This window comes from Mus musculus, chromosome 9 (assembly GCF_000001635.26).
Source record: "Mus musculus strain C57BL/6J chromosome 9, GRCm38.p6 C57BL/6J".
NCBI lineage: Eukaryota > Metazoa > Chordata > Mammalia > Rodentia > Muridae > Mus > Mus musculus.
In genome coordinates, this window is record NC_000075.6 from 38,049,578 (window position 1) to 38,076,077 (window position 26,500).

General features: G+C 36.5%; 1 protein-coding gene and 1 pseudogene across 1 annotated transcript; both read left to right on the plus strand.

Moving 5' to 3' along the window:
- The first annotated feature begins 11,744 nt into the window (after positions 1 to 11,744).
- Olfr885 (olfactory receptor 885) lies at positions 11,745 to 12,674 on the plus strand. The gene has a single exon (NM_001011739.1). It carries the CDS (start codon positions 11,745 to 11,747, stop codon positions 12,672 to 12,674), a length of 930 nt encoding a protein of 309 aa, NP_001011739.1.
- On the plus strand, positions 20,515 to 21,171 carry Olfr886-ps1 (olfactory receptor 886, pseudogene 1; annotated as a pseudogene).

A 26,500-nucleotide genomic window follows, 5' to 3' on the forward strand; every position in this document is an offset into this window, starting at 1 on the left:
TGTCTTTTGTTCCTTGGTGCTACATCATTGAAATCTTGACTTCCAGGAATACCCTGGCCAAGCACTACCTAAATAAAAACTGTTTATTTGTCAGACTGGTAAACATCCCAGGCCTATAACATTTTGATGTCCCAAATGAGATATGGGTGTACAGCTGAAGCTGCCAATTTTTGTGATGTGCCTTGGGAACCTGTAGTCCTCTACTTTAGTGACTGAGATAAATTAGAGTCCCAGTGCTTGGAGAAACAAACCATAAAAGTAGTACCTAACAGCCTTCAGCTGTGTAGTTAAGAATCCTGCCTGTAACCTACATGTAGATGAATTGGGGAAAAACTGGATGTGGACTTAATTTTCAAGCTAGAGATTCAGACTGGACACTGCTCACCCTCATTGTTTGGTTCCCAGAGGGAACCACAGAAAATCTGAGAAGAAACTTGGCTGTTGTGTATATGAATGAAGGTGGCCACCAAATATTTATTTTTGTATGGTATCTTCTGACTTCATGAACTTTCTTTTTAAGCTCCTGTTTGATGGACATGTATTTTCTTGCATACTCATGAACCTGTTGTAGTGTTGAGTGGATTGCATGTTATGTTTCTTACTGTTCTTGAGATAATTAAAGCAATGTGTGAAAATCTTCTTTTGTAGTGATTCAGGTGTATTTTAGGTAAGGATAATACTAAAATGTTATTTTATGCTGTCCTACTTTATTGAAATGCTAGTGCAGGGGCACCATCTCCACCTAGTCCCAACCATGATTGTTTAAAAGATTCATCCAAAATTCTGTCCTGTATCAGATGTGTCACTTGACTTTATGTCAAGGACAGAAAAACACAATAGCACTGCAGAAGACACTGTGTGATTAAAAATAACTAAGAGATATATTCATCCCAAATGAGGATTATTGCTAATTCTTCTAATCATCTATCTATCTATCTATCTATCTATCTATCTATCTATCTATCTATCTATCTAATTTAAATCAGTAAGACTTACTACTTTTTAAGATCATTGGATATGATTAAAATTTTATAAAATCTGCTAGGAAAAGTTAACAGAAAGTTATAACAAAAGTGTTGATAGTTGAAAATTTATACATAGGTAATAACCATTTACTACAAAACTATATATGTAATTTGAATTCAACCCTTTTTTTTTTTTTGTTAAATAGATGATTTAAAATAACAACTGTGTAACCTCACTGCCATCTTGATTACAGTGACTATGTGGTATAAACCAACTAAGATGGCAACAATAGTTCTCTAAGGTATTTTACACTGGGATGAACATTTGTTTGATAAATATTTTCCTATAAATAAAAATAATAGATGAACAAAATCATAAAATCCAAGTTTATGGAAGACAGAGTTTAAAAACAATGCATTTTAAACAAGATATTAAAACTTCACTGACATATATTCATAAACATGGAGTAGAAATAAAAATGTAAGCTTTCCAGGTAGGAGAATATAGATAATTCTCGCTTTTACCTTTGCAATGTTCTTTACTATATATAATACATGAGCAACAAGTAAAATTTGAGAAATCACATTAAAGTAGCAATGATAATCAAAGATGTAAACTAAAGACTAATAATTTTATTCCTCAAACTTGGCAGTATAAATGAGGTTTCATTTACTATGTTCAGTAACTTTTTGCTCTATTTAAACAAGGCTATATGACAGGTCTTCCAGGTGTTAGATTTTTCTCAGAATAGTGTCATGGATTAAACAAACATTTTTGTTCTTGAGTATCCTTAAAATTCACTGGGTCTGAGATCTTCACTGGTTTGATATATGTATATCAATATGAGATTCTTCCAGTAACATTACTTATTCTATTTATTACTTTAAATACAGGGCTATGGCCAGATGCATACTCAAGTTAATAGAATATACCTGCTTACAACACAGAGCACTAGACCTAAGGGATGCCCTTAAAAATGGTAAAGAGAGAAAATACTGCTAGAAGAAAAACCAAGTAGGAAACAAAATGAGAGAAACTGTCTTATTGAAGCAATAAGCCCAGGTAACCTCCTAGTTTCTGGCTGATTATCTTTGGCCAGTTTTTTTTTTTGTTTGTTTGTTTTGTTTTGTTTTTTGTTTTTTGTTTGTTTGCTTTTTTGTTTTTGTTTTTGTTTTTTTTTTGGGGGGGGAGTTTGATACTGCTCTGACAATCATCAAAAGAGTCTGACTTCTCTAGTTGGGTTTTTTAACTGAAATTGCTAGCTGGCCTTAGTGTGTGTGTGTGTGTGTGTGTGGGGGGGGGGTATTGGGTTATGTGGCCCTGCCACTCATAGGCAGTGAGGGAGCTTGGGTATGGGTATAATGCCCTATTATTCCTTGCCTCTTGCCACCTCAGCTTGGGAGATCTGGCCTGAAAAATCATAGGATCAGGAGAGCTAGCACTGCCACTCAATCGCTAAAGCACTTGAGAAAGTGAGGCATGGACTTCACCTGGACAAGATAGTTGAGCTGATAGTGAAGACACAGTTGAAACAATCCCAAAGGTGTGAAAGCAGGAGGATTGGCTCAATGCCCTGACAGCTATAGCAATTATGAGAGTGGGTATCTTTCCTGTTCTGGGCAGAAAGTATAACTGCATCTGGATGCCTGGGTTCAGGCCAACAGGCCCCATGTCCATGAGAGCAGGGGAGCTGTCCTGGCTTTCTGCATATGGCAACACCAAGGAGCTAGTCAGAACTGTGCTGGAAAGATCCTTCTGGTGGTGCTGTTGTTGGAGAGGCAGGAGGCTGACCAGCTCAGCTGTCACCCATGACCAGATCCAGGACTTTAAGTTGGCCAACCTCAAAAGTGACACCATCTGTGAAGTGTTAGAACATGTGTAAGGGCTAGTCTTGCTGATCCAAAGCTGCAGGATATCCATGACACAGAGCAAGGACAGGATGACTTGGAGGAGGCCCAATGAGGATCCAGTATTGATGATATGATTGAAGACAGAGTCATTGCAATAAACACTTGTAAGTGAAGATGTATGGGCAAAGGCAAATATTCTGGGGAACATTGTGACAGGACAAGACATTTCCATGCTTTGTTTTTTTGGGTGTGTGTGTGTGTGTGTGTGTGTGTGTGTGTGCGGTGGGGGTGGAATTAAAATGATAGAAGGTAGTTATGAAGGAGACTTGGGCTCATGTTACAATTATAAAAAAATCTATTACAAGTAAAAAAAAGAGTATTTGTCTTAGAAAAAAGATGAACAGAATTTAATGTCATGAGATAGGCTCTGGACAGGGTTTTGAAAAGAAGATGGTAGTGATCTGTATCATTCTAGATAAAGGATAATAGAGGTTTGAGAAACAGGTGAATGACCTAGAATGCAAGTGGATAAAGTGAAGTTAGGAATGTGGAGAAGGATATGAGAAGCTAAAGAATTAAGGCCATATCTATGAGCACCAAAAAAACTGAGATATTCTTATCTTATGATGTAGCAGGAAAATTGCCAAAGTATTTTGACAAGGGGTCTATATAGTGTTGCTCCTTACTTAAGGTCTATTCATGTTAAGAGACAATGACTTAAGAATGTATGTCTGACCTCTTTGTCTTTGCTGATTTTGTTAAACTCTAGCAATTTGTATAAACAGAATCACACAGGATACTCTTATATTCTGTGATGAGGTAGTATGAAAGGACCAAAAACTAAGTTTCCTAGTGTCTCTATAGGCTGCATTGTAGAAACATGGCTACTCTGTCAAGGTTTCAAATCCAAAGAACATCTAGGCCTGTGTGATCTGGCTGGAATAACAAAACTTTTATCCCTCTGGCTGGAAGGCAGACACATTCTTAATACAAACATTTCATCCAAAACAATGAAGGTAATCTTTATTTTTAGAAAGAAGCAGCCATGTTTGAAAATGATTTATAATTGAGAAGCAGACAAAGTGATGAATTAGAGAATGATTTGACATAATGACTCAGAGATAGGACATACCAAACTCTCACAAAAACAGCAGAGGAAAGAAAGGTGTACTGAAGAAAGTAAAGCAGAGCAAAGGTGATAGATAGATAGATAGATAGATAGATAGATAGATAAATAGATAGATAGATAGATAAATAGATAGATAGATAGATAGATAGATATAGATAGATAGACACATGATTAGAATCATAGATATTATAGATAGGTAGAGGATAGATTGACACATACATAGATATTATAGATATATAGATATATTAGATAGATAGATAGATAGATAGATAGATAGATAGATAGATAGATAATAGAGAGGGAGACAATGGCAGTTTTACTTTGATAGTTTTACAGAGATAGGTTACTGAGAGAATATGCCAAACACAGAGAAATAATGAGCCAGAGAATGAGAGTGAGACAGAAGATTAGAGCATATCAAGAAAGTTGGTATAAGTCTACCTAGATGAATTCAGGCAGAAGTCAAGAGAAGCTTAACTGAATAGGTGGCTTGGAAGATTATATTGTGTGGAGGCAAGAAGCTTCCAGGTTTATGCCTAGGGATAGAGCAGAGAAAGAAACTTTCTGTCCCCAGCCCAAGCTATGTATCCTCCTGTATTCACATAGCTTGGGTACAACGCTCATCTCATCGCTTCAATTGATGATTGAATAAATAAAATAAGAATTTTTCCATTGCATTTATGTTTTGATGTTTTATTTTGGTAATAAAAGTGCTTCAATTCAATAACTGTGACTTCTAAGGCTCAAATATAAGAGAGAAACCACTGAAATTCTAATCTACTCACTTGTAGACAGTTAAAGATAAGAGCAAGTTAATTGTCATCTACCTTATAAATAATCAAATTATTTAATGTGATCGAAACAAGGCTTATTTATGATAAATACAAATACAATTCATTTTATTGGAGCAAGCTTCATTTCAGCTTTTACATATGTTTACAAGGTTATGTCTGAAGCAAGTGACTTAAAACAAGCGAAGTTTATTTAACACTATAAATAATACATATATAACTCTCAAACTCTTCAGAGATCTGCTGTATATGGCATATGAAACTGTTTAATTATAAATGGTTTTCTGTAATAAACAAACATACTAGCTCCTAATGACAGTCCTATAGTGTTTTAGAAAATAATTCTGCCTGGGTTGTGATGATAATAACTACTGGGAAAAAGTGTCCCATGGCACATCAATACCTTCTATAGTGTCTAAATGGTAGAGAACCAGGACAGTGCAGAATTGACTGACCCCTTTGGCCTCACTAATGTAGGAGAGTCTCTCAAGTTTCTAATATACAGGAAAGTCTTTGGAATCTTTTGGGCCTGGTAGTATAAGGCTGATGGTGCCGTGTGTGGCAGTTAAGAGCTAATGCTGTCCTGTGTGATCATTGAAGACTGGGGGCACTCTGCCTCCATGGAAATTACAAAGATTTCCAAGGGTGAGCCTGGGAAATCATCCAGATTGCTGATAAATTTGTCATCTTAATTGAAACAGAGCCCATTTGGTTTATGCTTCTTTTCAAACTTACCCTTCTCACATCTATGATAGTGTTGATAGCTAACTGTAGCTTTGTCATTATAGTAACTGCTCTCTAATCTGTCCATTTCATTTGTAAAATTTGACCTTGGTTTTTCCAGAGCAATTTGGTTTCCTGAGAAACTCACAAAACCATGTTTCAATGACATTCCTTTATTTAGCACAACTTGCTACTACCATCAGTAGTCAAACACTGTGTCACAATAAAAAACTGGATTGAAAAAAGAAAAGCTCCACCTTCATCAGATCTGCTTAACTAGAAATACACAGGATACCTTACATATACCTAGTGTTTTGGCTACCTCAGCTGTTCTTAGCAACATTCTGTCCCTGTGGAACTCCACTGTCTGGCCACCTCTTCAACTGCATTCATCAGAGCTGATGAACAGGAAATATATAAGATAGACTCCTGCCCACCCCTCACTGACCCATTATCTGTTCTGTCCCTAGAGCACACCCAACTGCTAGGAGACTTTTACTGCTTATTGAGTTATACACCAGAGACCTATGGGCCAGGAACATTCAGGTTAGGCCCCCTTCTCCAATTACCTGCTACATCAGGAACATGCAGGGACAGGGACAATCTGATGGCTAATGGCCAATATAAGAACACAAACAACAAAAACAAATATGGCAGCTCTAGAGCACAACTATTTTACTTCAGCAAGCTCTCAATATTCTAAAATAACTGAAACTCAGAGAGCTTAAATTCAATCTCATAATGATGATAGATTCCTTTAAAGAGGAATGAAGAAATCCCTTAAAGATGTACAAGAGAATACAAACAGGTAGAAGCCTTTAAAGGGGAAACAAATCTCTTAAACAACACAGAAAAATGCCATTAAACAGGTGAAGGAAACAGATAAAACAGTTTAAGATTTGAAAATGGAAATAGAAGCAATACAGGAAACATGAACCAAGGCAATACTGGAGACAGAAAACCTGGAAAAGAGAACAGGAACAACAAACACAAGCATCATCAACAGAATACAAGAGATACAAGAAAGAGTCTCAGACAGAGAAGATGGGATAGAAAAAATTGATATATCAGTTCCAGAAAATGTTAAAAATAAATAATTCTGACCACCCCCGAAAAAAGTTCAGAAATCTGGCACTATGGAAAGAACAAACCTAATAATAATTGGAATAGAAGAAGATGAATGTGCAAGCTCTCTAAAGACCAGAAAATATTTTCAACAAAATAATCGAAGAAAAATTCCACAACCTAAAGAAAGAGATGCCAATAAATATATGAGAAGTTTGCAGAACATTGATTAGATTGGACCAGAAAAGAAAATTCTCCCACCCCATAATAATCAAAACACAATATCTAATAAACAAAGATAAGATATTAAATGAGGTAAAGGAAAAACACTGAGTGAAATCCAAAGGCAGACTTACAAGAATTACACTAGAGTTCTTATCAGAAACTCTTTTAGGTAGAAACACCAAGTTAGACTATTTTACCCAGCAAAACTATCAATCATAAATGTTGGAGAAAACAAGATATTTCAAGATAAAACAAAATTTAAACAATATCTATAGACAAATCCAGCCTTGCAGAAAATATTAGGAAGTAAACTTCAACCCAAGGATGTTAACTACATCAAGAAACCACAAGAAATAAGTAACTCCATGCCAACAGAAACACAAATAAACAGCACACACAGGCACACACACACACACACACACACACACACACACACCACCACCACCACCACCACCACCACCACCACCACCACCACCACAACCACCAACATCAAAATCGCAGTAATTAACAGTCATTAGTCATTAATATGTCTCAAAATCAGTGGAGTCAATTTCCCAATTAAAAGACATAAACTAATAGAATGGTCTCAAAAACAGGACCCACCATTCTGTTGAGTAATAGGAACACAATTTCACAATAAAGATAGATATTACCTCAGAGTAAGGAGCTGGACAAAAGTTTTCCTATTGAATGGACTCAAGAAACAAGCTGGAGTAGCCATGTTAATATCTAATAAAATAGACTTTAAACAAAAATTAATCAAATGAGATGGAGAAGGACACTTCATACTCATCACAGAAAAAAATCACCAAGATGACATCAAGATTCTGAACAATATGCACCAAATAAAAGGACAACCACACTAGTTAAGGAAACATAACTGAGGCTTAAAGCACACATCAAAGCTCAAATGTTAATAATCACTACCCCTTCTTTATACAAATGATAAATGATCTGACAAAGAAATTAGTGAAATAACATCTTTTAGAATAGCCACAAAGAATATAAAATAACTTTATGTAACTCTAACCAAGTAAGTGAAAGACCTGTATGAGAAGAATTTCAAGTCTCTGAAGAAAAAAATCGAGGAAGATATCACTGGGTGGAATGATCTCCTATGATCATGGATTAATTGGATTAACATATTAAAAATGAAATGGCCATTTTACCAAAAGGATTTTGGTAAAGCAAAAGGAGATTAAATGCAATCCTCTTCATAATTTCACCAGGAATTCTCAACTCTAATGGGGGAGCAAACAAACAAACAAACAAAACCCCTCCAAACAATCAAAACAACCAACTCAGGATAGCTAAAACAATCCTGTACAATAAAATATCTTTTAGAGGTAACACCATCCCTGATTTCAGCTATACTTTAGAACAATAGTAATAAAACCTGCATGGTATTTGCATAAAAACAAAGAGGTTGATGAAGGGAGTAGGATCAGAGACCCAGAAATAAATCCACACAGGTATGGATACTTGACATTTGATAAAGATGTCTAAACCATATCCTGGAAAAAAAGACAATATCTTCAACTAATGGTGCTTGTCTTATTGGATATCTGCATGCAGAAGAATGCAAGTACATCCGTATCTATCACCCTGCACAAAACCCAAGTGCAGGTGAATCAAAAACCTCAACATAAAACTGGACACAATTTTAATACAAGAGAAGGCGAGGAAGTGCCTTAAACTCTTTGACCCAATAGACAAATTTCTAAAAACACTACCAATAACTAAGGAACTAAAATCAGAAATTATAAGTGGGACTTCATTTAATTGAAAAGGTTTTTCAAGGCTATGAGCATGATCAATAGGACAAAAATGGCAGCCTACAGAATAAGAAAATATCATCACCAACCATATATCTGATAGAGGAGTATTTTCCAAAATATATGAAGAACTCAAGAAATTCAACATTAACAAAGCAAGTAACTCAATTTAAAAATGGGGCACAGAGGTAAACAGACAATTTTCAATAGAGGAATCTCTAATGGATAAGAAGCACTTAAAGAAATGCTCAACTTCCTTAGTCATTAGGAGTATGCAAATCAAAATGACTCAAGATTTCATCTTGCACTCATCTAATGGCTAAGAACAAAAACTCAAGTGAGCGCAAATGCTGGCAAGGATATAGAACAAGAGAAAAACTATTACATTGCTGCTGAGAGTGCAAACTTGTACAACTACTTTGGAAAGATGTTTGGCAATTTCTGAGAAAATTGGGAATAATTCTACCCCCAACCCCAGATATAACACTTTCAAGTATCGTAAAAGATGCCCCGCTATACCACAGGGACACTTGCTCAATTATGTTCACAGCAAAATACACAATATCCAGAAACTGAAAACAACAACCTAGATGTCCCTCAACTGAAGAGTAGGTAAAGGAAATGTGGTATATCTACATAGTGGAATACTATTGAACCTTTAAAAACAATAATATGAAATTTGCAGGCAAATGGATGGAACTTAAGAATATCATTCTGAGTGAGATCGCCCAGACCCAAAAAAGATGTGTATGGTTTGTGGATAGTATATGTGGTCGTTAGCCATGAAGTGCAGGATAACCATGCTATAATCCAAAGATCCAAAGAACCTGGGCTGTAAGGAGAACCCAAAGAAGGATGCAAGAGTCTCACTCAGAAGGGGAAACAAAATAGTCATCAGAGACAAATAGAGAGAGGGAACTTAGTGGGAGAGTGAATGAGGAGTGGAAACGAGATGGTGATCAGGTGTCAAAGTAGGGGTTGGGCAATGGTAGGAGTGGGGATGGGAATCTGTGGGGGTCATCTGTGTCAGCTGGAGACCTGGGACTAGGGAGGATAAGTTGAATCTATGGAGGATTTGAAAGCTTAAGTCAGTTATGAGGGTCTAAGAAAATGACTAATGGCATGTAAATGCAAATTGTAAGAGTGGGGGAAATGACTAGAATATGAACATAAGTAAATAAACTTACAAGTGATATATGATGTTTAAGACATTCAAAGTTCAGAGTTTCAATATATTAATTAATGGAATTATGATAAACTAATAGTCTAGTCTTCATAAAGCACTGACTACTAGTATCACAGTCAGAATCTCAAAATTTAAATTTAAATTTTCTTTGATCTAAGTATACATTTAAAATGTTTCTCACTATGATATAAATATCTGTGTCCAGTCTATATGTGTGTATATGTGTATCATGACAGTTACATTAATGGCTGACCTGGTAGGACATACCCACTGGTACAATGTTGACATAAATATTATAGGAGTAGCCAACAATATTTGGGTTGGATTTCAGGTTTGCTCCACAGACAAAATTCACTCCAACCATGCTTGTTGGGAGCAACTTCTCAGGCTAGATGAGTTTAATAGGTCATAGGGAAGTATCTATGTCTATTACCTGTTATGGATAAAGTATTAACTTGATTCCTAATGCTTTTCCACTACACTGATAGATTGATGCATCTCTCAGCCTTCACCAGAGATCATCTTTTAGCAATAAGTTGACATTAATCCAGATATCAATAGCTAATCAATAGGGAGAGAATAAGAAATGGTGAGTGCTCAGTCCACAAAGGGAATTCCACATCATACCCTTTCACCCAATCTCAGGAAATTCATTCAGGAAGCAGGGATGGAAAGATTGTAAGAGCCAGAGGTGAAACATGACTACATTAAAGCAATGCTTTCATGATATTCTCTCGGACTGCACAGTGGTAAGAATTGTAGGCATAAGACTTGAGCCAAGCCTGATAAGATCCAAGAATGGAGAACAGATATGGTCATGAATTCAACCTGTAGCTGATGAACTATTGGCAGTTGATAAATACTTTGAGAAACCCTGAACATTTCAAGAATGCATCCCTGTCAGGCTACCTACTCTCAAGTAGATGACCCTGATACATAAACACACACACACACACACACACACACACACACACACACACACACACACACACACACACACTAATTCTGAATAGACACTGCATTACAAAATTGAAAAGAACAAATTAATTGGTGAGGCAATAGTGACAGGAGGGTGGGGGAGAAATTGAAGGAAAAGACATCAGGGATGAACTTCATCAGAATATATTGAAAAAGTGTATAAAAATTCAAACTATGAAGTAAAAGAAAATTGTATACATCTAAATGAGCTGAAGTCATTACTATTGAACTAATTTGTAACCATAGCATCAAAGCCTGATCCCCTGGGAAAATACTTGGGAAACATAAGCCTTTAAAGTTTTAATCAGGTCTCTGAGATTACAATTCCTAAAACTCTCTTGGGATATTACTAGGTGGCTCTTGGGACATCAGTAGATGCTATTTACCAACCACTATTATAAAGACAGAATTTTAGGAAAAGGCACCACCAGAAATCATGATTCAGAACTCATGGCTCTTCAGAATCCAAAGGAATGAGGGCTCTGGATTTTGTAGTCCAAAATGTTTCCTCATCTTCAAAATTCTAAACCAGGTAACAACAGAAAATATTTTTCTCTGTACTATTCACCTTTATAACTCCTCGGTGCCATTTGTACTTGCCCTCCCGTGAGAGCACAGAAGAGTCATTATAGTCAGTTGTCCAGACTCGAAGTACAAAGGTAAGTTTTGGATTGGACGGGTACATGATTTTCTTCCTGCTAAATACAACTGAGCAGCACAGTGAGCCTTGATGTACCTCGTCTTTTCTAAGATTACCACTGAGCCTGAAGTGGGAGATGGACCATCAAGGTAGAAGTAGAACCGAGATGCTGCAGAGGCAATAATGGTCATTTCCTCCAAGAATATTATTCCTAGGAAATGGATTCAATATATTTATGGTTATTTCCTTATCTTAACTCTCATAAAATGTAGTAAACAAGACTCAGAATTGTGAGCTTGAATTTATCTTTCGATTTTGGTTCTTAGTCTCATATTAATGTGGTCAGTTGATGGGTTCTGGGATTTCATTTTAATGTTGCAAATTTTACTGTTCTTACAGATCTGATCTAAGGAAAAATGGCTTTAGCAAATGTCTCTTCAGTGAAAGAATTTATCTTGCTGGGCTTGACACAACAGCCAGAGCTCCAGCTGCCGCTCTTCTTCTTGTTTTTGGGAATCTACGTGGTCTCTGTGATGGGGAACTTGGGCTTGATTGTTCTGATTGTGTTGAATCCTCACCTGCACACCCCCATGTACTACTTTCTCTTCAACCTTTCCTTTACAGATCTCTGCTACTCCTCTGCCATAACCCCCAGAATGCTGGTGGGTTTTGTGAAGCAGAATATCATCTCTCATGCAGAGTGCTTGACTCAGCTCTTTTTCTTTGCCTTCTTTGTTATTGATGAATGCTACATTTTGACAGCAATGGCTTATGACAGATATGCTGCCATTTGTAAGCCCCTGCTTTACCAGGTCACCATGTCTCATCAGGTCTGCCTATTGATGACTATGGGTGTGTATGTGATGGGCTTTGCTGGTGCCTTGTCCCACATAGTTTGCATGCTGAGACTCACCTTCTGTGATGGCAACATCATCAATAACTACGTATGTGATGTACATCCTCTCCTTAAACTCTCCTGCTCAAGTACCTCCATCAATGAGCTGGTACTTTTCATTGTTGTTGGTGTCAATATAACAGTGCCCAGCCTGACTCTCTTTGTTTCTTATACCTTAATCCTTTCCAACATCCTCAGCATCCATTCTGGGGAAGGTAGGTCAAAAGCCTTCAGTACCTGTGGCTCCCATGTGATAGCTGTTTCTTTTTTCTTTGGAGCTGCAGCCTTCATGTATCTTAAGCCTTCTAGTGCATCTGTGGATGAAGATAAAGTATCTACTATCTTTTATACCATTCTGGGTCCAATGCTGAATCCTTTCATCTACAGTATAAGGAATAAAGATGTCCACATTGCACTGAAAAAAACTTTGAAGAAAAAGATACTCACCTAAATAGAATGTGTAATTGCTAAAGAAATAAATCTTAGGACATATGATGTTTACATCTAGTAGCAGACTGCAGAAGTAACTCATTGTCAGACATTTGCTTATATTCACGAGGCCCTAGATTTGCTCTACAGTCTTAAAAAGTATTAATTGCTAAAACAACAGAAATAACATAAAAACAAGAATAAAAACCTTGAGGTGGGAATCTAGAATTAAAATTATTTAACAGTATGCAAATTTAAGTCTATTACTGAGCAAATTTCAGAAATAATGACAGTGAAGGGAAGCTAATCCATCAGTCTTTTATGGTAAAGAGAGGAGTTTATTCTGTAATTTTCCAAAATTATATGTAATTTTGTTTTTCAGTATCAAAAACACAATAGTAACTTTGGGCAGCTTTCTATTAGTCTAGTACATTCTAGCCTTAGTAACCATGAAGATTTAAGCACAAAGTACTGGATGATATTGTGCTCTGTAATGGAAAGATCAAGATTTTTTAAACATTTTTTTCTACTTTTGCAGTTTATGTGGGAGTTCATGTTTAGGCTTTCTTGCATGCTAGATAAGTGCTCTATCACTGAGCCACATTTTAAGCACAAGTATGGAAAGTTTTTTTTTAGCCCATCTAAAAATCTTAGAGTGTTGTGCCACTGAAATACTTATTTCAGTAGTCTTAAGGACAGTATCTTATTTATACTATTAAAAGCCCTCTGAGAATATTTGTAGGCAAGTTGATTTTGAAAAGTTCCTTTGTTTCTTCAATGCCTGAAGGACAGATGGGAAATTCTTTTTCCAATCTGAACTTTTCTCTATTGATGAGTCTGTTATGATTCTAGCACTCTCAGACTGAAAATGAAACAATTTAGTTAAATGATGGGAAAGGAAACCTTTATTAGATATTTTGCTCATGAAGTTGAGGGTGGGTATGTGAATCTATGTACATGCTATGTCTCTATTTGGAACAATTTTATTAAGCAAGTTTCCTAGTTATTGGTAGAGGAAATTTGTCTTTTACTTAATCAATCATATAATATCCTTAGCACTCTGTTCTTTCCATTTGATAATTTCACTTTCATTCTGTCTCAGAGTTCTGCATACAGTGATGCTGTTTATTAAAGTAGGAAACATAGCCAGAGCATGTATCCTATTTGGGACATCAAGATTTTTGTTTATTCAAACAATATTATAGTCAGACAGTATGTACAAAGAGTCCAAATTGGAGGTCTTCATTGGTTCCTTCTCTGAGGAGTTTAGTGATCCCAAGGAATAGGAGACGGGAGAAACAAGAGTCAAAGGGAATGGAAGACCCAAAGAAAATGTGGCCCACTGAATCAAGTAATCATGGCACATAAGAGTTCACAGAGTCTAAAGTTGCAAGCAAGCATGGAGCTAAGAAAGGGTATGCACTAGATCTTCTGCATATGTGTTGTGGTTCTTAGCTTGCTCTCCTAATTGTGGGAGTGGGAGTATCATTGATTCTTTTGCCTGCTTTTGGGAGTCTTCCTCTTATTGGTTTGCTTTGTCTATATTTGGAATGGGGGTTAAAATATTTTAAAAATATACAGCTCTGAAGAAAAGTGAAGATCCTTGTTATCATGGAAGGACGATGGTGAAATAATGTTTCTTTTAAATTGTTTTAGAAAAATGATACACAATGTCTTGAGCAAATCTAGTTGTACATTTTACTGTGAACAATTCTCTTCTTATCTTGGGTTTGCTGCTAGGAAGGGTTCTTGCTGAGTAGATGGCAGGTGACCTGACTGAAGGCAGGGTTTTCCACTGAACATTTCAGAAGAGGGACAAGGCAAACTTAGTGTCAGATTCAGGAACAATTTTTGTGATGATTTGGAATGCTTATGGGAAGCAGACTAATGGTATGGAAGCAGGTAAAGCCTAAGAATGTGCATACAAGTATAAATGAAGTTAAATTGGTCCTTTGAAGGAGATAAGAATGAATGTCAATAAGTACAATAAAAACCAAGATGATATGAATCGTACAATGGACTTTGTTTTCTTTCTTCCTCCATATTCTGAAGCCCAGTCAGTATTCATTTCTAACCAATCTGTAGTTAAATTCATGAAATAAAATTTAAATAACAAAAATTTCCATGTCCTGTGGGATTATTACTACTACTACTACTACTACTACTACTACTACTACTACTTACACATACTTGAAAAATTACTTAGTGAGAGTGAAATGTCAGTTGATGTGGCAACACAAATTAGGTGGGAGACTGCTAAGCACATCTCATCCCTTCCCCTGAAGGAAACTGTGTCAAATGGAAAGACCAGAGAACTAGTCTGGTTTTGAGTCTGGATTCTGTAAGTTTTGAGTCTTTGACCTCTAGATCCTAGATTCTTCACTGCTAATATTAAAACTGCTGTGGTACACAATGAATGTTACAAATTTTAAAAGTACTATATTCTGTGTTTTAAATATTATATGCAAAAGATATAAGCATAACTTTTTTCACTTATCTTTCCTGAAATTACTGTGTACTTAGTACTTAAAAGTCTTGCTACTGTGTACTTAGTACTTAAAAGTCTTGCACTGCTTCTTTATGTTTTGTTTTGACTGGAGAAAGATTCTGTTGCATAGCCCAGGGGTGCTATGAAATTATGATCCTCTTGACTTTGTTTTTTGAGTACTAAGACTGTAACATGCACTACTTACTACTCCTTTACAACTTTACTACTGCTTTACAACTTCTATGTTGATGATGGCATGCTGGCAGTTCCACATAACTGCTACTGCTAATATTTATGTAAGCAACTGATCATAGCTTTTGGAGTCATTGTCATTGTATTTGATTTAAGGGAGAATTTATGTTAATGCATACCTGGAATTAACTCAGGGCCATTTAAGATATTAAGAAATATATATATATATATATATATATATATATATATATATATTTATATATATTCAATTGTAAGATCAGTTCAAACTTCAATATAGAATCCAAATAAAATTTGTCTCATGTAAAACATGAATCAGCATATAAAGAAAATAATTAATAGTTAAAGAAACATGCTTTTTGTATTACTAGGAATGAATGTTGTGTGTTCCATGCTAGACAAGCACCAGTACTCATGAGTTTATTTTGAAAGGACTTTATTAGAGAAATAGTACCATTTTTATACATTTATTTATTTGTTCAGTTAATTCAAAGCAATGATACCCAAGAATTCAAGGTAACCAGAAGTCATGCAATCTAGGTCATTATGTCTGAGACTCATGCACAAGCTGATGAATATATTGAAAGCCTTCTTTATGAAGATAGGATAAATTGTTGAGCTATGTGTAAAATAGGAGTATATATATACATATAATTTGATTCTATTAATATGATTCTAACTAGTATGTGATTTCATGTCAGTATAGGTTGACAGCTTCCTTTGTCACTTAGTGATTTGAAATGCAAGATCAAGCCTTACTAATCTTGATATTGCTGTCTTAGAACAGTTCCACAGTCTTCACTTTCTTTGCAGATTAGTGGTTATCATGAAGATGTGTTCCTGCAGGAGCTTTTGTTGATGTCCTATTCCTCAGGACAGTGGACTGACTGTAATAGTACTCTTAATGATGCTATTAGTTTAAGACTCATATAAGTAAATTTGCAATGTTAAGATGGGCCCTAAACCAATATAACTAGTGTCCTTATTTAAAAAAAAGATGGGGACAGATATAGAACAGGAATGAACATACACATAGGAATGCACAGGTGAGAACACAGCAAAAGCACAAACATCTCTAAACCAAACAGTGAAGTCTTAGAAGAAATAGAACCTCCACTTGATGATGGAATTTTAGCCTCTGGAGCGTCAATAAAATAATCTCTACTTGTTTAGGCCATTCCGTTGGTTACAGTATTTAAAGAATTTTTATGGTAGAATTAAGCAAGTGACACAGCGGTAAAAATAAAATTTTCAACCTTTCTGTGACACCTAACTAGAGGGCACAGAGACAGTATCCTAATTAACAAAATCAGAAATGAAAAGGGAGACGTAATAACAGAATCTGAGGAAATCCAAAAAATTGTCATATCCTACTACAAAAGCCTATACTCAACAAAACTGGAGAACCTGGATAAAATGGAAAATCTTCTAGACAGATACCAGGTACCAAAGTTAAATCAAGATCAGATTAACGATCTAAACTGTCCCATATCCCCTAAAAAAATAGAAACAGTCATCAATAGTCTCCCAACCAACCAACCAACCAATCAAACAAACAAAAAGCCCAGGACCAGATGGGTTTAGTGCAGAGTTCTATCAGAAGACCTAATTCCAATACTCCTCAAATGGTTCCACTAAATAGAAACAGAAGGTACTCTACTGAATTCGTTCTATGAAGCCACATTTACTTTGATATCTAAACCTCAAAAAGACCCAACAAAGAAAGAGAACTTCAGACCAATTTCCCTTATGAATATCGGTGCAAATATACTCAATAAAATTCTTGCAAACCAAATCCAAGAACACTTCAAATCGATCAACCATCATGATAGAGTAGGCTTCATGCAGGGATGCAGGGAGGGTTCAATATACAGTTCTGTGATTTTGTTGAAGATATTTACTGGCCGTTTAATTTGAAAATCTTCATTCTCATCTATACCTACTATCCTTAGCTTTGGTCTTCTCATTGTGTCCTGGGGTTCCTGGGTGTTTTGAGTTAGGATCTTTTTGCATTTTGCATTTTCTTTAATTGTTGTGTTCTTGTTTTGTGTGATATCTTCTGCACCTGATATTCTCTCTTCTCTCTCTCTTGTATTCTGTTGATGATGCTTGCATCTATGACTCCCAATTTCTTTCCTAAGATTTCTATCTCCAGAATTGTCTACCTTTGTCATTTCTTTATTATTTCTACTTCCATTTTTTGATCCTGTATGGTTTTGTTCAATTCCTATACCTGTTTGGTTGTGTTTTACTCTAATTCTTTAAGGGATTTTTGTGTTTCTTCTTTAAGTGCTTCTACCTGTTTACCTGTGTTCTCCTGTAATTCTTTAAGGAATTTTTGTGTTTCCTCTTTAAAGACTTCTACCTGTTTAGCTGTGATCTCCTGTATTTCTCTAAGGGACTTATTAATGTCCTTCCTAAAATCCTCTATCAGCATCATGAGATATGGTTTTAAATATGAATCTTGCTTTTCTGGCATATTGGGTTATTCAAGTAGTATGTTTTCTGTTTGTAAGATCCTTGTGTTTGCCTTTTGCCATCTGGTAAACTCTGGTGTTAGATGTTCTTGGTGTCTCTGGCTTGAGCTTGTTCCTGCTCTGAGTCTGTAAGCCTGTGTTAAAACTCCTGAGAGACCACCACTTTCCTGGCAAGATCAGGGCACAGAGGGCCATGGAACTGCCCCACATCCTGGCTGCAGATGTAGGCCTGTAAGACCCTGTCTCAGCTGCTTTGTGACTTCTGCAGCCTGTGCACTCCTGAGTGGACCCACCTTAAGAGTCACCAGAGAGAAAATTGTGATCTCACCTGAGTCCTGGTGTCAGACATTTCCTGGAGGCAAGCTGTCTTCTGGTGGGGAAGGTGAACAGAGAGGTGAGATTCAGCCCCACCTCCTGGGTGGAGATGTAGGACTGTAAGACCCTGTCTTAGAAACTCAGATTCTTCTGAGTCCTGGCCTCTCCTGAGTAATTCTTTAATTGTTATGTCCTTGTTTTCTATGGTATCTTTCTGCACCTGATATTCTCTCTTCTCTCTTTTGTATTCTGTTGGTGATGCTTGCATCTATGACTCCCAATTTCTTTCCTAAGATTTCTATCTCCAGAATTGTCTCTCCCTTTGTCATTTCTTTATTGTTTCTACTTCCATTTTTCACCTTAAAGAGTCACCAGAGGAAAAATGGCAATAGCACCTGAATCCAGGGGTCAGATGACTCTTTGGAAGCAAGCACTTCTCTGGCAGGGAAGGTACACACCGAGTTATATCATTTTAATAGTCAAAATATACACATACCAAGTTTACGCTTAGTGATGACTAATATCTTTTTCTGATAAGTCATCATTATTCACTGGATCAAAGTCCATATACATTGGCTATTGTGAAAGAAGCCCAGTGCATAAGTGATAAGTTATTGGAATGAAAAAATATATGCAGTGAAGCAAGATGGTGTCTAGTGTCCAGAAATGAGTATGTTAATTCAGGGATAATTTAAGCTCCTTCTGGTAGTTGTTAATCTGTGGATTATGATACCTCTGTAAAATTTGGAGTTATGTTAGTTACACATTGCATATTTAGCCATGGGAAGGGACTAGAGAGATGAGCAAGTTTTGGCATGTATGAAACTCCTACTGATATCTGATTGTCTAGCCTGTCTATCTGAAAACACAATTCTGACGCAAAAGCAAGGTAGCAGAGGGCATACCTATAATACAAGGCCAAGATGTCAAAATTAAATCCTGTTTTGTTACCCACTAACAATCGGGAGACCCAATTGAAGAGTCTATGCTTTTGGCAAAAATCAATGAAAAGCTACTCAGGCAACCACTATCACTACAACCTGTAAATCAGTATATTTCCAGAAAGCAGAGTGAGGTAATACATATTATATTGTTCACCTCTATGATATTCAAGGTAGTGATTTTCGCATCAACCCAAAGAAAGATAAGCTGAAGTATTTACTTAGAATTCAAAACTGTAAAAATTAGGTGCATCGAAACATCAGGAAGTCCAGAAAATATTTGCATCTATTTTCTGGGTTCAATCTGAGCTATTTTTTTTAAAGAAAAGAACAATTTAGGTTATCGGACAAGTATTGCAAGTTAAATATTGAGTGATACCAATGCAAAAAATGTTTCACTTCAAAAAGATCATTTATTCTGGATCGACTAGAACTCAGAGTCATGGATGCAGGTTGCTTCGAATGCCACGCTGTAATGTCCTAACAATTTTATAAAGGCTCTATCAGAACAGAACAAAAGAAAGTCACAAATCAAAGTTCCTTTAAAATACCACAGAATTATTAGGAGATTAAAGAAGATGGCATGTCTTTATTATTGTCCTCAGAGTCTATCTGCTGTCATTATTAGCCTCTGAGTTGGTGGAAACTAGTGGATAGCTAGTACATTCCAAAAGGATTTAACTTGATGGTTATAGAGATGGTAGGGTAGAGCCAAGAAGGGATGACTGAGTCACAACTAACAATAAGCTGTAAATGGTACTTTTATATCACACTCCTTCACCCTGAGTGCAGGCATCATCTTCAAACATGGAACAGAAGGACTGTAAGAGCCAGAGGAAGTGAATAGTATCAGGGGAGCAGTGCCCTTTGAATATGAGAATGAAGTACAACAGGGCCCTCTGCCTTTATCACAGTATACAGATTTAAATTTAATCAACTTGTCCTACATTGATCTGTGCTATTCTTCTGTCCCCAGATCCAAAATGCTCATGAACTTTGTCTTTGAGAAGAATGCCATTTCTTTTGTGGGGTGTGACTCAATCCAGTTCTCTTTAGTTCCCTTTCTTTCTTTCTTTCTTTCTTTCTTTCTTTCTTTCTTTCTTTCTTTCTTTCTTTCTTTCTTTCTTTCTTTCTTGTCATCTTTTAATACTACACCTTGACCTCAATGGCCTATGATTTCATGTAGCCATCTGCAGTTCATTGGTCCATTAAGTCACCCCACTCCTTCAGGTTTGTTTCTTTTCTTTTCTTCTTCTTTTTTTTTTCTGTCCTTTGTTTCCAATGTGATTAGGTGTAGTCTCCCCTCCCCCAGCCTGAAACCTGCTTGCTCAGGGGTGGAGCTTCCTGCTCATTCGTTCTGCCACGCCCACTGCTGGAACCTGCGGAGCCACACACGTGCACCTTTCTACTGGACCAGAGATTATTCGGCGGGAATCTGGTCCCCTCCCCCTTCCTTCATAACTAGTGTGGCAACAATAAAATTTGAGCTTTGATCAGAGTAACTGTCTTGGCTACATCTCTTTCTCTCGCCCCCTAGCCCCTCTTCTCTTCCAGGTTTCCAAAATGCATTTCCAGGCTAGAACCCAGGTTGTGGTCTGCTGGCCGGACACAACAATTAGGTTTGCTGGAAGCTCTGTCCACACAGGCTGTGTCTTTCTATAAGGACATGCCATCAATCACTAATTGTTTAATATTCTGACCCTCCTTCAACTTTCTTGAGCCACCACCTATGTTAATAGTGGTAATTCTGATAGGTGTATTATATCACAGTCCCCAGTTTTACCATCCTTATTTCCTATGTTTTCATCTTCATTAACATTCTAAATATCAAATCCATGCAAAGAATATCAAAAGACTTCAGTATTTGTAGATTTCACATTGCTTCAATTTATGTTTTCATTGAGTTTACAGCATTCAAGTGTTTTAAATATTCATATGGATCTATAGACCAAGGATTTTATTTTCTGTTTCTACACTGATGTGATACTCATCCTCAACATTATAATCTATAGTATGTGTATCATGGATGTAGAAATGGCACTTATGGATGCTTTGATGAAATTTCAGAGAAATGTATTTCATTTATAGATAGAAACATGTAAAGAAGTTGAAGGACTACACTTTTCTTGTGTTTCACATGAAGAACTGATTTTTCTTGATGTATGATTTACACCAGTAGCTAAATTTTCAAAATATGTGTCTTATCATTTTCTTTCAGATGATCTTGTTTCAGTTTTTTTCTTTCTTTCATTTTTCATCAATTTCTTTCACTTTTCATCAATTTCTTTCACTTTTCATCAATTTCTTTCACTTTTCATCAATTTCAAAATAAGTGTCTATGTTCTCTTGGGCAGTAATACATTGATGGCCTTTATTATTATTGCTCATTTGGAAAAATGTCAGTCATTACTATATTAATGAATGTGTAATAATAGATTTATCCCCTGTACATTAAGGTCTTTTGCAGAATCATCCTTACTACTATCTTCATGTTATCTGCTCTAGGCATAAACATGATATAATGTGTTTGTGATAAGCTATTCTAAGCTTACAGTGGAACCACAGCTTTCTTATCATGTCCTTTTGTTTTACTGTTTTGACTTTCATGGCTGTCAACAAGTTAGAATATCTATACTATATGATATCTGCCTCTGAGATAACCATCAAGCCTAGTATGGTGTTTTGAATATGCTTGACCCCTGGGAAGTTGAACATTTAGGAGGTGTGACAATATTAGATGAGAAAGTGTGTCACTGTGGAAGAAGGACTTTATGGTCTCATATATACTTTCAAGTCTGGCCAATGTGAACCAGACCATCTTTTTGGCTGCTTGCCGAAGACCTCCCTGTTGTGGCTACCTGTGGATCAGGATGTAGAACTCCTGCCTTCTCCAACACCAAATTTGTCTGCATGCTATGATGCATCCCACCATGATGATCATGGATTGAACCTCTGAAGTTGAAGCCAGCTCTAATTAAATGTTTATCTTAATAAGAGTAGTTTTGGTCATGGTATCTCTTCACAGCAGTGAAATCCTAACTAAGACAAAAGTTGATACCAGGGACTGGAGTATTGTTTGTATAAGCCTGACCATGCTTTTGTTTGGAGGTGTGTCAATTTTAGAACTTTGAATTAGGAAAGAACGCATGGGAATGCTTTAAGTGGGGCTTGATGGGTTATACTAGTAAGAGTACAGAAGAAAGTTGTATTGAGGGTGATGTGAACTGTGGGGACTTGTTTTGGGATGTTTTAGAGGAGAAGAATTTTATTATGCTTTCTAGAGATAGCTATAGTAGTATTTTGTGGAAGAATCTGGCTGCTTTTTACCCTTGTCTGACGAGTCTGCCTGAAGGTTAGGTGAAGAGATTCAGACTAATTGCATTGTCAAAGAAAGTCTCAAAAAAGTCTAGCATAGACCCTGTCCATTGGTTATCTTTTATGAAGAGAATTTTGATCATGAATCACAAGCTGAGCAAGGTAAAATACAAAATGTACAGTTCAAAGATTAAAGGTGTGCTAGGAAAGAATGGAGCTATATCTTATGTTCAAGTATATTAAATGAAATTAAGGGAGTAGTTACCATGGTACAAGATCCTACCCAGAAAAGCTTATTGAACTAGTTATTGTGATTTGTTTGAACAGTCAGAGATATTATTTTATGTCAAATTGACAAGGGGTCCATTTTGATGGCTATTCTTGCTGGTCAATTTGAATATATCTTCAGGGGACTATAATACAGTGCTTATAACAACCTTGTGAGAAGCAATTAAGGAAAATCTTAGGTTCAGGCATGGTGATACAAGCCTTTAATCCTGGGAGACAAAACAAATATCTGACTTCAAGACCATCCTGGTACAGATCATATTTCAGGTATAGAAAAACATTGCTTCAGGTGTGGTGGTACATACCTTTAATCCCTGAACTCAGGACACAGAGTCATGCAAAGTCACTCTACAGAGCAAGTTCCATGACTGGCAAGTTTAGGGAGGAAAAGAAATCATTGAAAACAGAAAACTGGTGAAAAGGGGTCCATGTTCCAGCCCCAGCAAGCAGCAAAATTTGGCAGCTTTGGACATGTGGCTCTGGCTTTAGAGTCAAGAATAGAAGGGGTTACTGGGAAAACTGATGTTGGTTGGCTGGAGCTATGAAATTAGTGGTGATTAAGAAGAGACCAGCATCACTGAGGTGAAATTTTCTGGAAAGTGTTTTCTGAGTACAAAAAAGGTAGACATTATTTTAGCACCTTGATATGGTACTGTGATACTCCTTTTGGAGGCATGAAGGGGTCATGGAGAGAAACTGAGGTTTGGCACTGTGAGAAGCCAGGAGAGGCAATAGGTGAAGGTGCAGGCTTTGTGTAAGTTGATGGTCCAAGACCGAAGGGATCATACAAAAAGGTTGAAGCTTGGCACTATAAAGAGAATTTATGAGAGGCTATTGGTGAAAGTGCAGCCCTGTTGTAGCAGAAGACCTCACCATATTAGAGGTGGAAGTACCATGGGATAGCCACCAAGAACAGCAGTACTAGTGGAGTAGATTCAGTCAGAGCCTAGGTTGCTACAGAAGACAGATCTGGAAAAGTGACCCAATTCATTGGAGGATCCCAGAAGATCATGTGTGGATTCTAGACAGTGGAACAAGAAGTTGTATAGTTGAAATTGCCTAGAGACCCCCAAGATATTACAGATGCCAGAGCTCTGAGATACCTTTTGAGGAAAGCTGTTAATAGTCAGTAGAACCAGCCCAAGAGAAAGAATTGTGTTGTAGTCAACAAACATGAAAGGAATGGACATCAGACATGGGATGAAGATTTGGAGTTTGCCCAGGTGGGTTTTGGTCTTCCTTTGGTCTAGTATTTCCTCACTATGATGGTTTATAACAGTAATGGATATCCTATGATGTTGGAAGTATGTAATCTGCTTTTATATTTTGAATTTATAGGGGATTAGAGTTAAGAGATTGCATGAATCTCAGAAGAGTCTTTGAACTTTGAACTTTTAAACATTATTGAGACAGTGATATAGTATGGGGGCTTTTGAAGTTGGACTTAATGTATTTTGCATTATGCAATGGCTAGGTATCACTCCATAGACTTGTTTAAATAAGCCTATGGGTGTCAGCATGTGGAATGTAGTGGTTTGAACATGATGATCACAGACTAAATCTCTGAAACTGTAAGTCAGCCCACATTACATGTTTGCTTTTATCAGGGTTGTCTTGGTCATTGCATTTCTTCACAGCAATGAAACCCTAAGACATCTAGTTTCTGAAGCAATGAAGAGAGCATATGCAATTCTATGTTATTTTGCCTAGCCAGGATTAATAGGATTATACAGAAATATGCACATGTATACAGATATACACATACACACACATACCTATATATTTATCTCTGTACTGTAACAAATAGAGGACTGTTCATATTGTAAAATTTATATTAATTTCTATATAAAGGGATACAACACTTTGAAACAGAGTATGTAGTTATGGATATTAAACAGCAAAAACCTTAACTTATAATTAATTATTAGTAAAATATGGTAAATTATGCTACCACTAGTTATAAACAAGTTTAGATTTTATTTTAATCATTTCAACATTGGCCTTTGACAATCCTGCTTAGCTCCTTATCAAGAGAAGGACCTGTAATGTATACAGTTACTGTCAGCCTATGACTGGTACTCTTGTCTGGACTGAAGTACTTCTGCAAAGGTAGGTTTACTCTGAGATGCTCCAGCAGTTACAGGGCATCATCACTGATTTCTAATCTATCTTACTGTATCTTTCATAGGCATTTTCTGTAAGTATTTCCCAGGTCCTATTATCTCTTGATATTACTCCCTAAGAGGATCCTAAAGGGCAGAGGAATAGCACTAAGTGCTTTTCAGAATTGTCAAAAAGCAATACTAATTGAACATAGCCCATGGTATTAAAATAGGTTTGTTGAATCAAATAGTAGACTAAAATATATCCTTAGCATGGTAGTTTTGTATGTCTTTAAACCCAGAACTCAGGAGGCAGAGGCAAGAGGATATCTCTGAGTTCAAGGCCAGCCTGGTCTAGAAATTGAATGGCAGAGGAGACAGGGTTGTTTCAGAGAGAAAACCTGTCAAAAAAAACAAACCCACCAACCAAACAATCAACCAAACAACAACCAAAAACCAAATCAAACCAAATAAAAAAACATCCCTAAGTACTTTTTGAGCAAAACCAAAATAATCTCTTTGGGAAAATAATAAATCTTTATTCTTAGGTGTAGTGGTTCAAAGCAAATTGAACCTCAGTTTTTGGGTTATTTTTAATTTTGTTTTGTTTGAAATAGAGAAAGAACATGATGTTGGGTCAGTAGGGAGTAATGGAGGAATTAGGGTGAGAAAGAAGATGATCAATGTATATTGTATGAAAAATTTTAAAATAAATAAAACTATAGAAATGTTCATTAATGAAAAATAATAACTAATAAAATTAAGAAACAAGGAGAACTTGCCATGAGCTCTTGGAGGCTGACTATGGCAGTCTTAGAGAGTCTTGCTCAGCTGCATGTCATGAGAAGTAGCTGTGAGAAACCCAGCTATTTGATGAGCTGTAGCTCATGCTTCTCCTCTTATTCCATAACATTCAGCAGGGGCTCAGGTTACTTTGAGATGAGCCAGACAATGATTCACTATGGTGAATGGCTTATACTGGGCCTTACTATTTTTGCCTAGCATAGGTTTCCTCTGATAGGGAGTCTTTTTAAAGACTTCCTGTAACCATACATATGTCATTCTTTTTGTTTGTTTGTTTTTGGTTTTTCGAGACAGGGTTTCTCTGTATAGCCCTGGCTGTCCTAGAACTCGCTTAGAAATCTGCTTGCCTCTGCCTCCCGAGTGCTGTGATTAAAGGCCACCATGCCCAGTTTACATAAATCATTCTTGAACTTCCCTCTACATCTGAGTTTCCTCCGCCAGTCTGTTATTTCTCTCTCATATTTTAAGTGTTGTAATTTCACAGTGGTCCAAAGCCTTCATCACTTACTCTTCGTCCCTTTCCTTTCATTCTTCACAAGTGCTTGCATAACTTGTTAGCTCAATTTAGCAAAGGCACACAAAGTAGTGAGATGACATGCATGGTTGTGATGTCCAATTAGATTCAGATATTTTCCATTTGTCTAGAGTGCTTTAAAACTGCAAATACTAAAAGTTTAAAAGCAGACTATCATACCATAAATGTGTTTGCTTTGGCAGAGACATTCTTTGGATTCTTTTAGTTAGAGTTATAGGGCTGATAATAAAAATGAAATTTGTTCTATTTGTGCTTTCTAATTTTGACTGAACTTGTAACCCTGGGCACATAATGAAAAATTGAATATCTGTCTGGAGAAAAAGTGATTTAATCTGTACTTGTTGGATAATCATTAGTTTGTCTCTGTTCTATG

Excerpts from the sequence above, each read along its gene's own strand:
- Olfr885 (NM_001011739.1), top strand. The coding sequence starts at position 11,745 with ATGGCTTTAGCAAATGTCTCTTCAGTGAAAGAATTTATCTTGCTGGGC.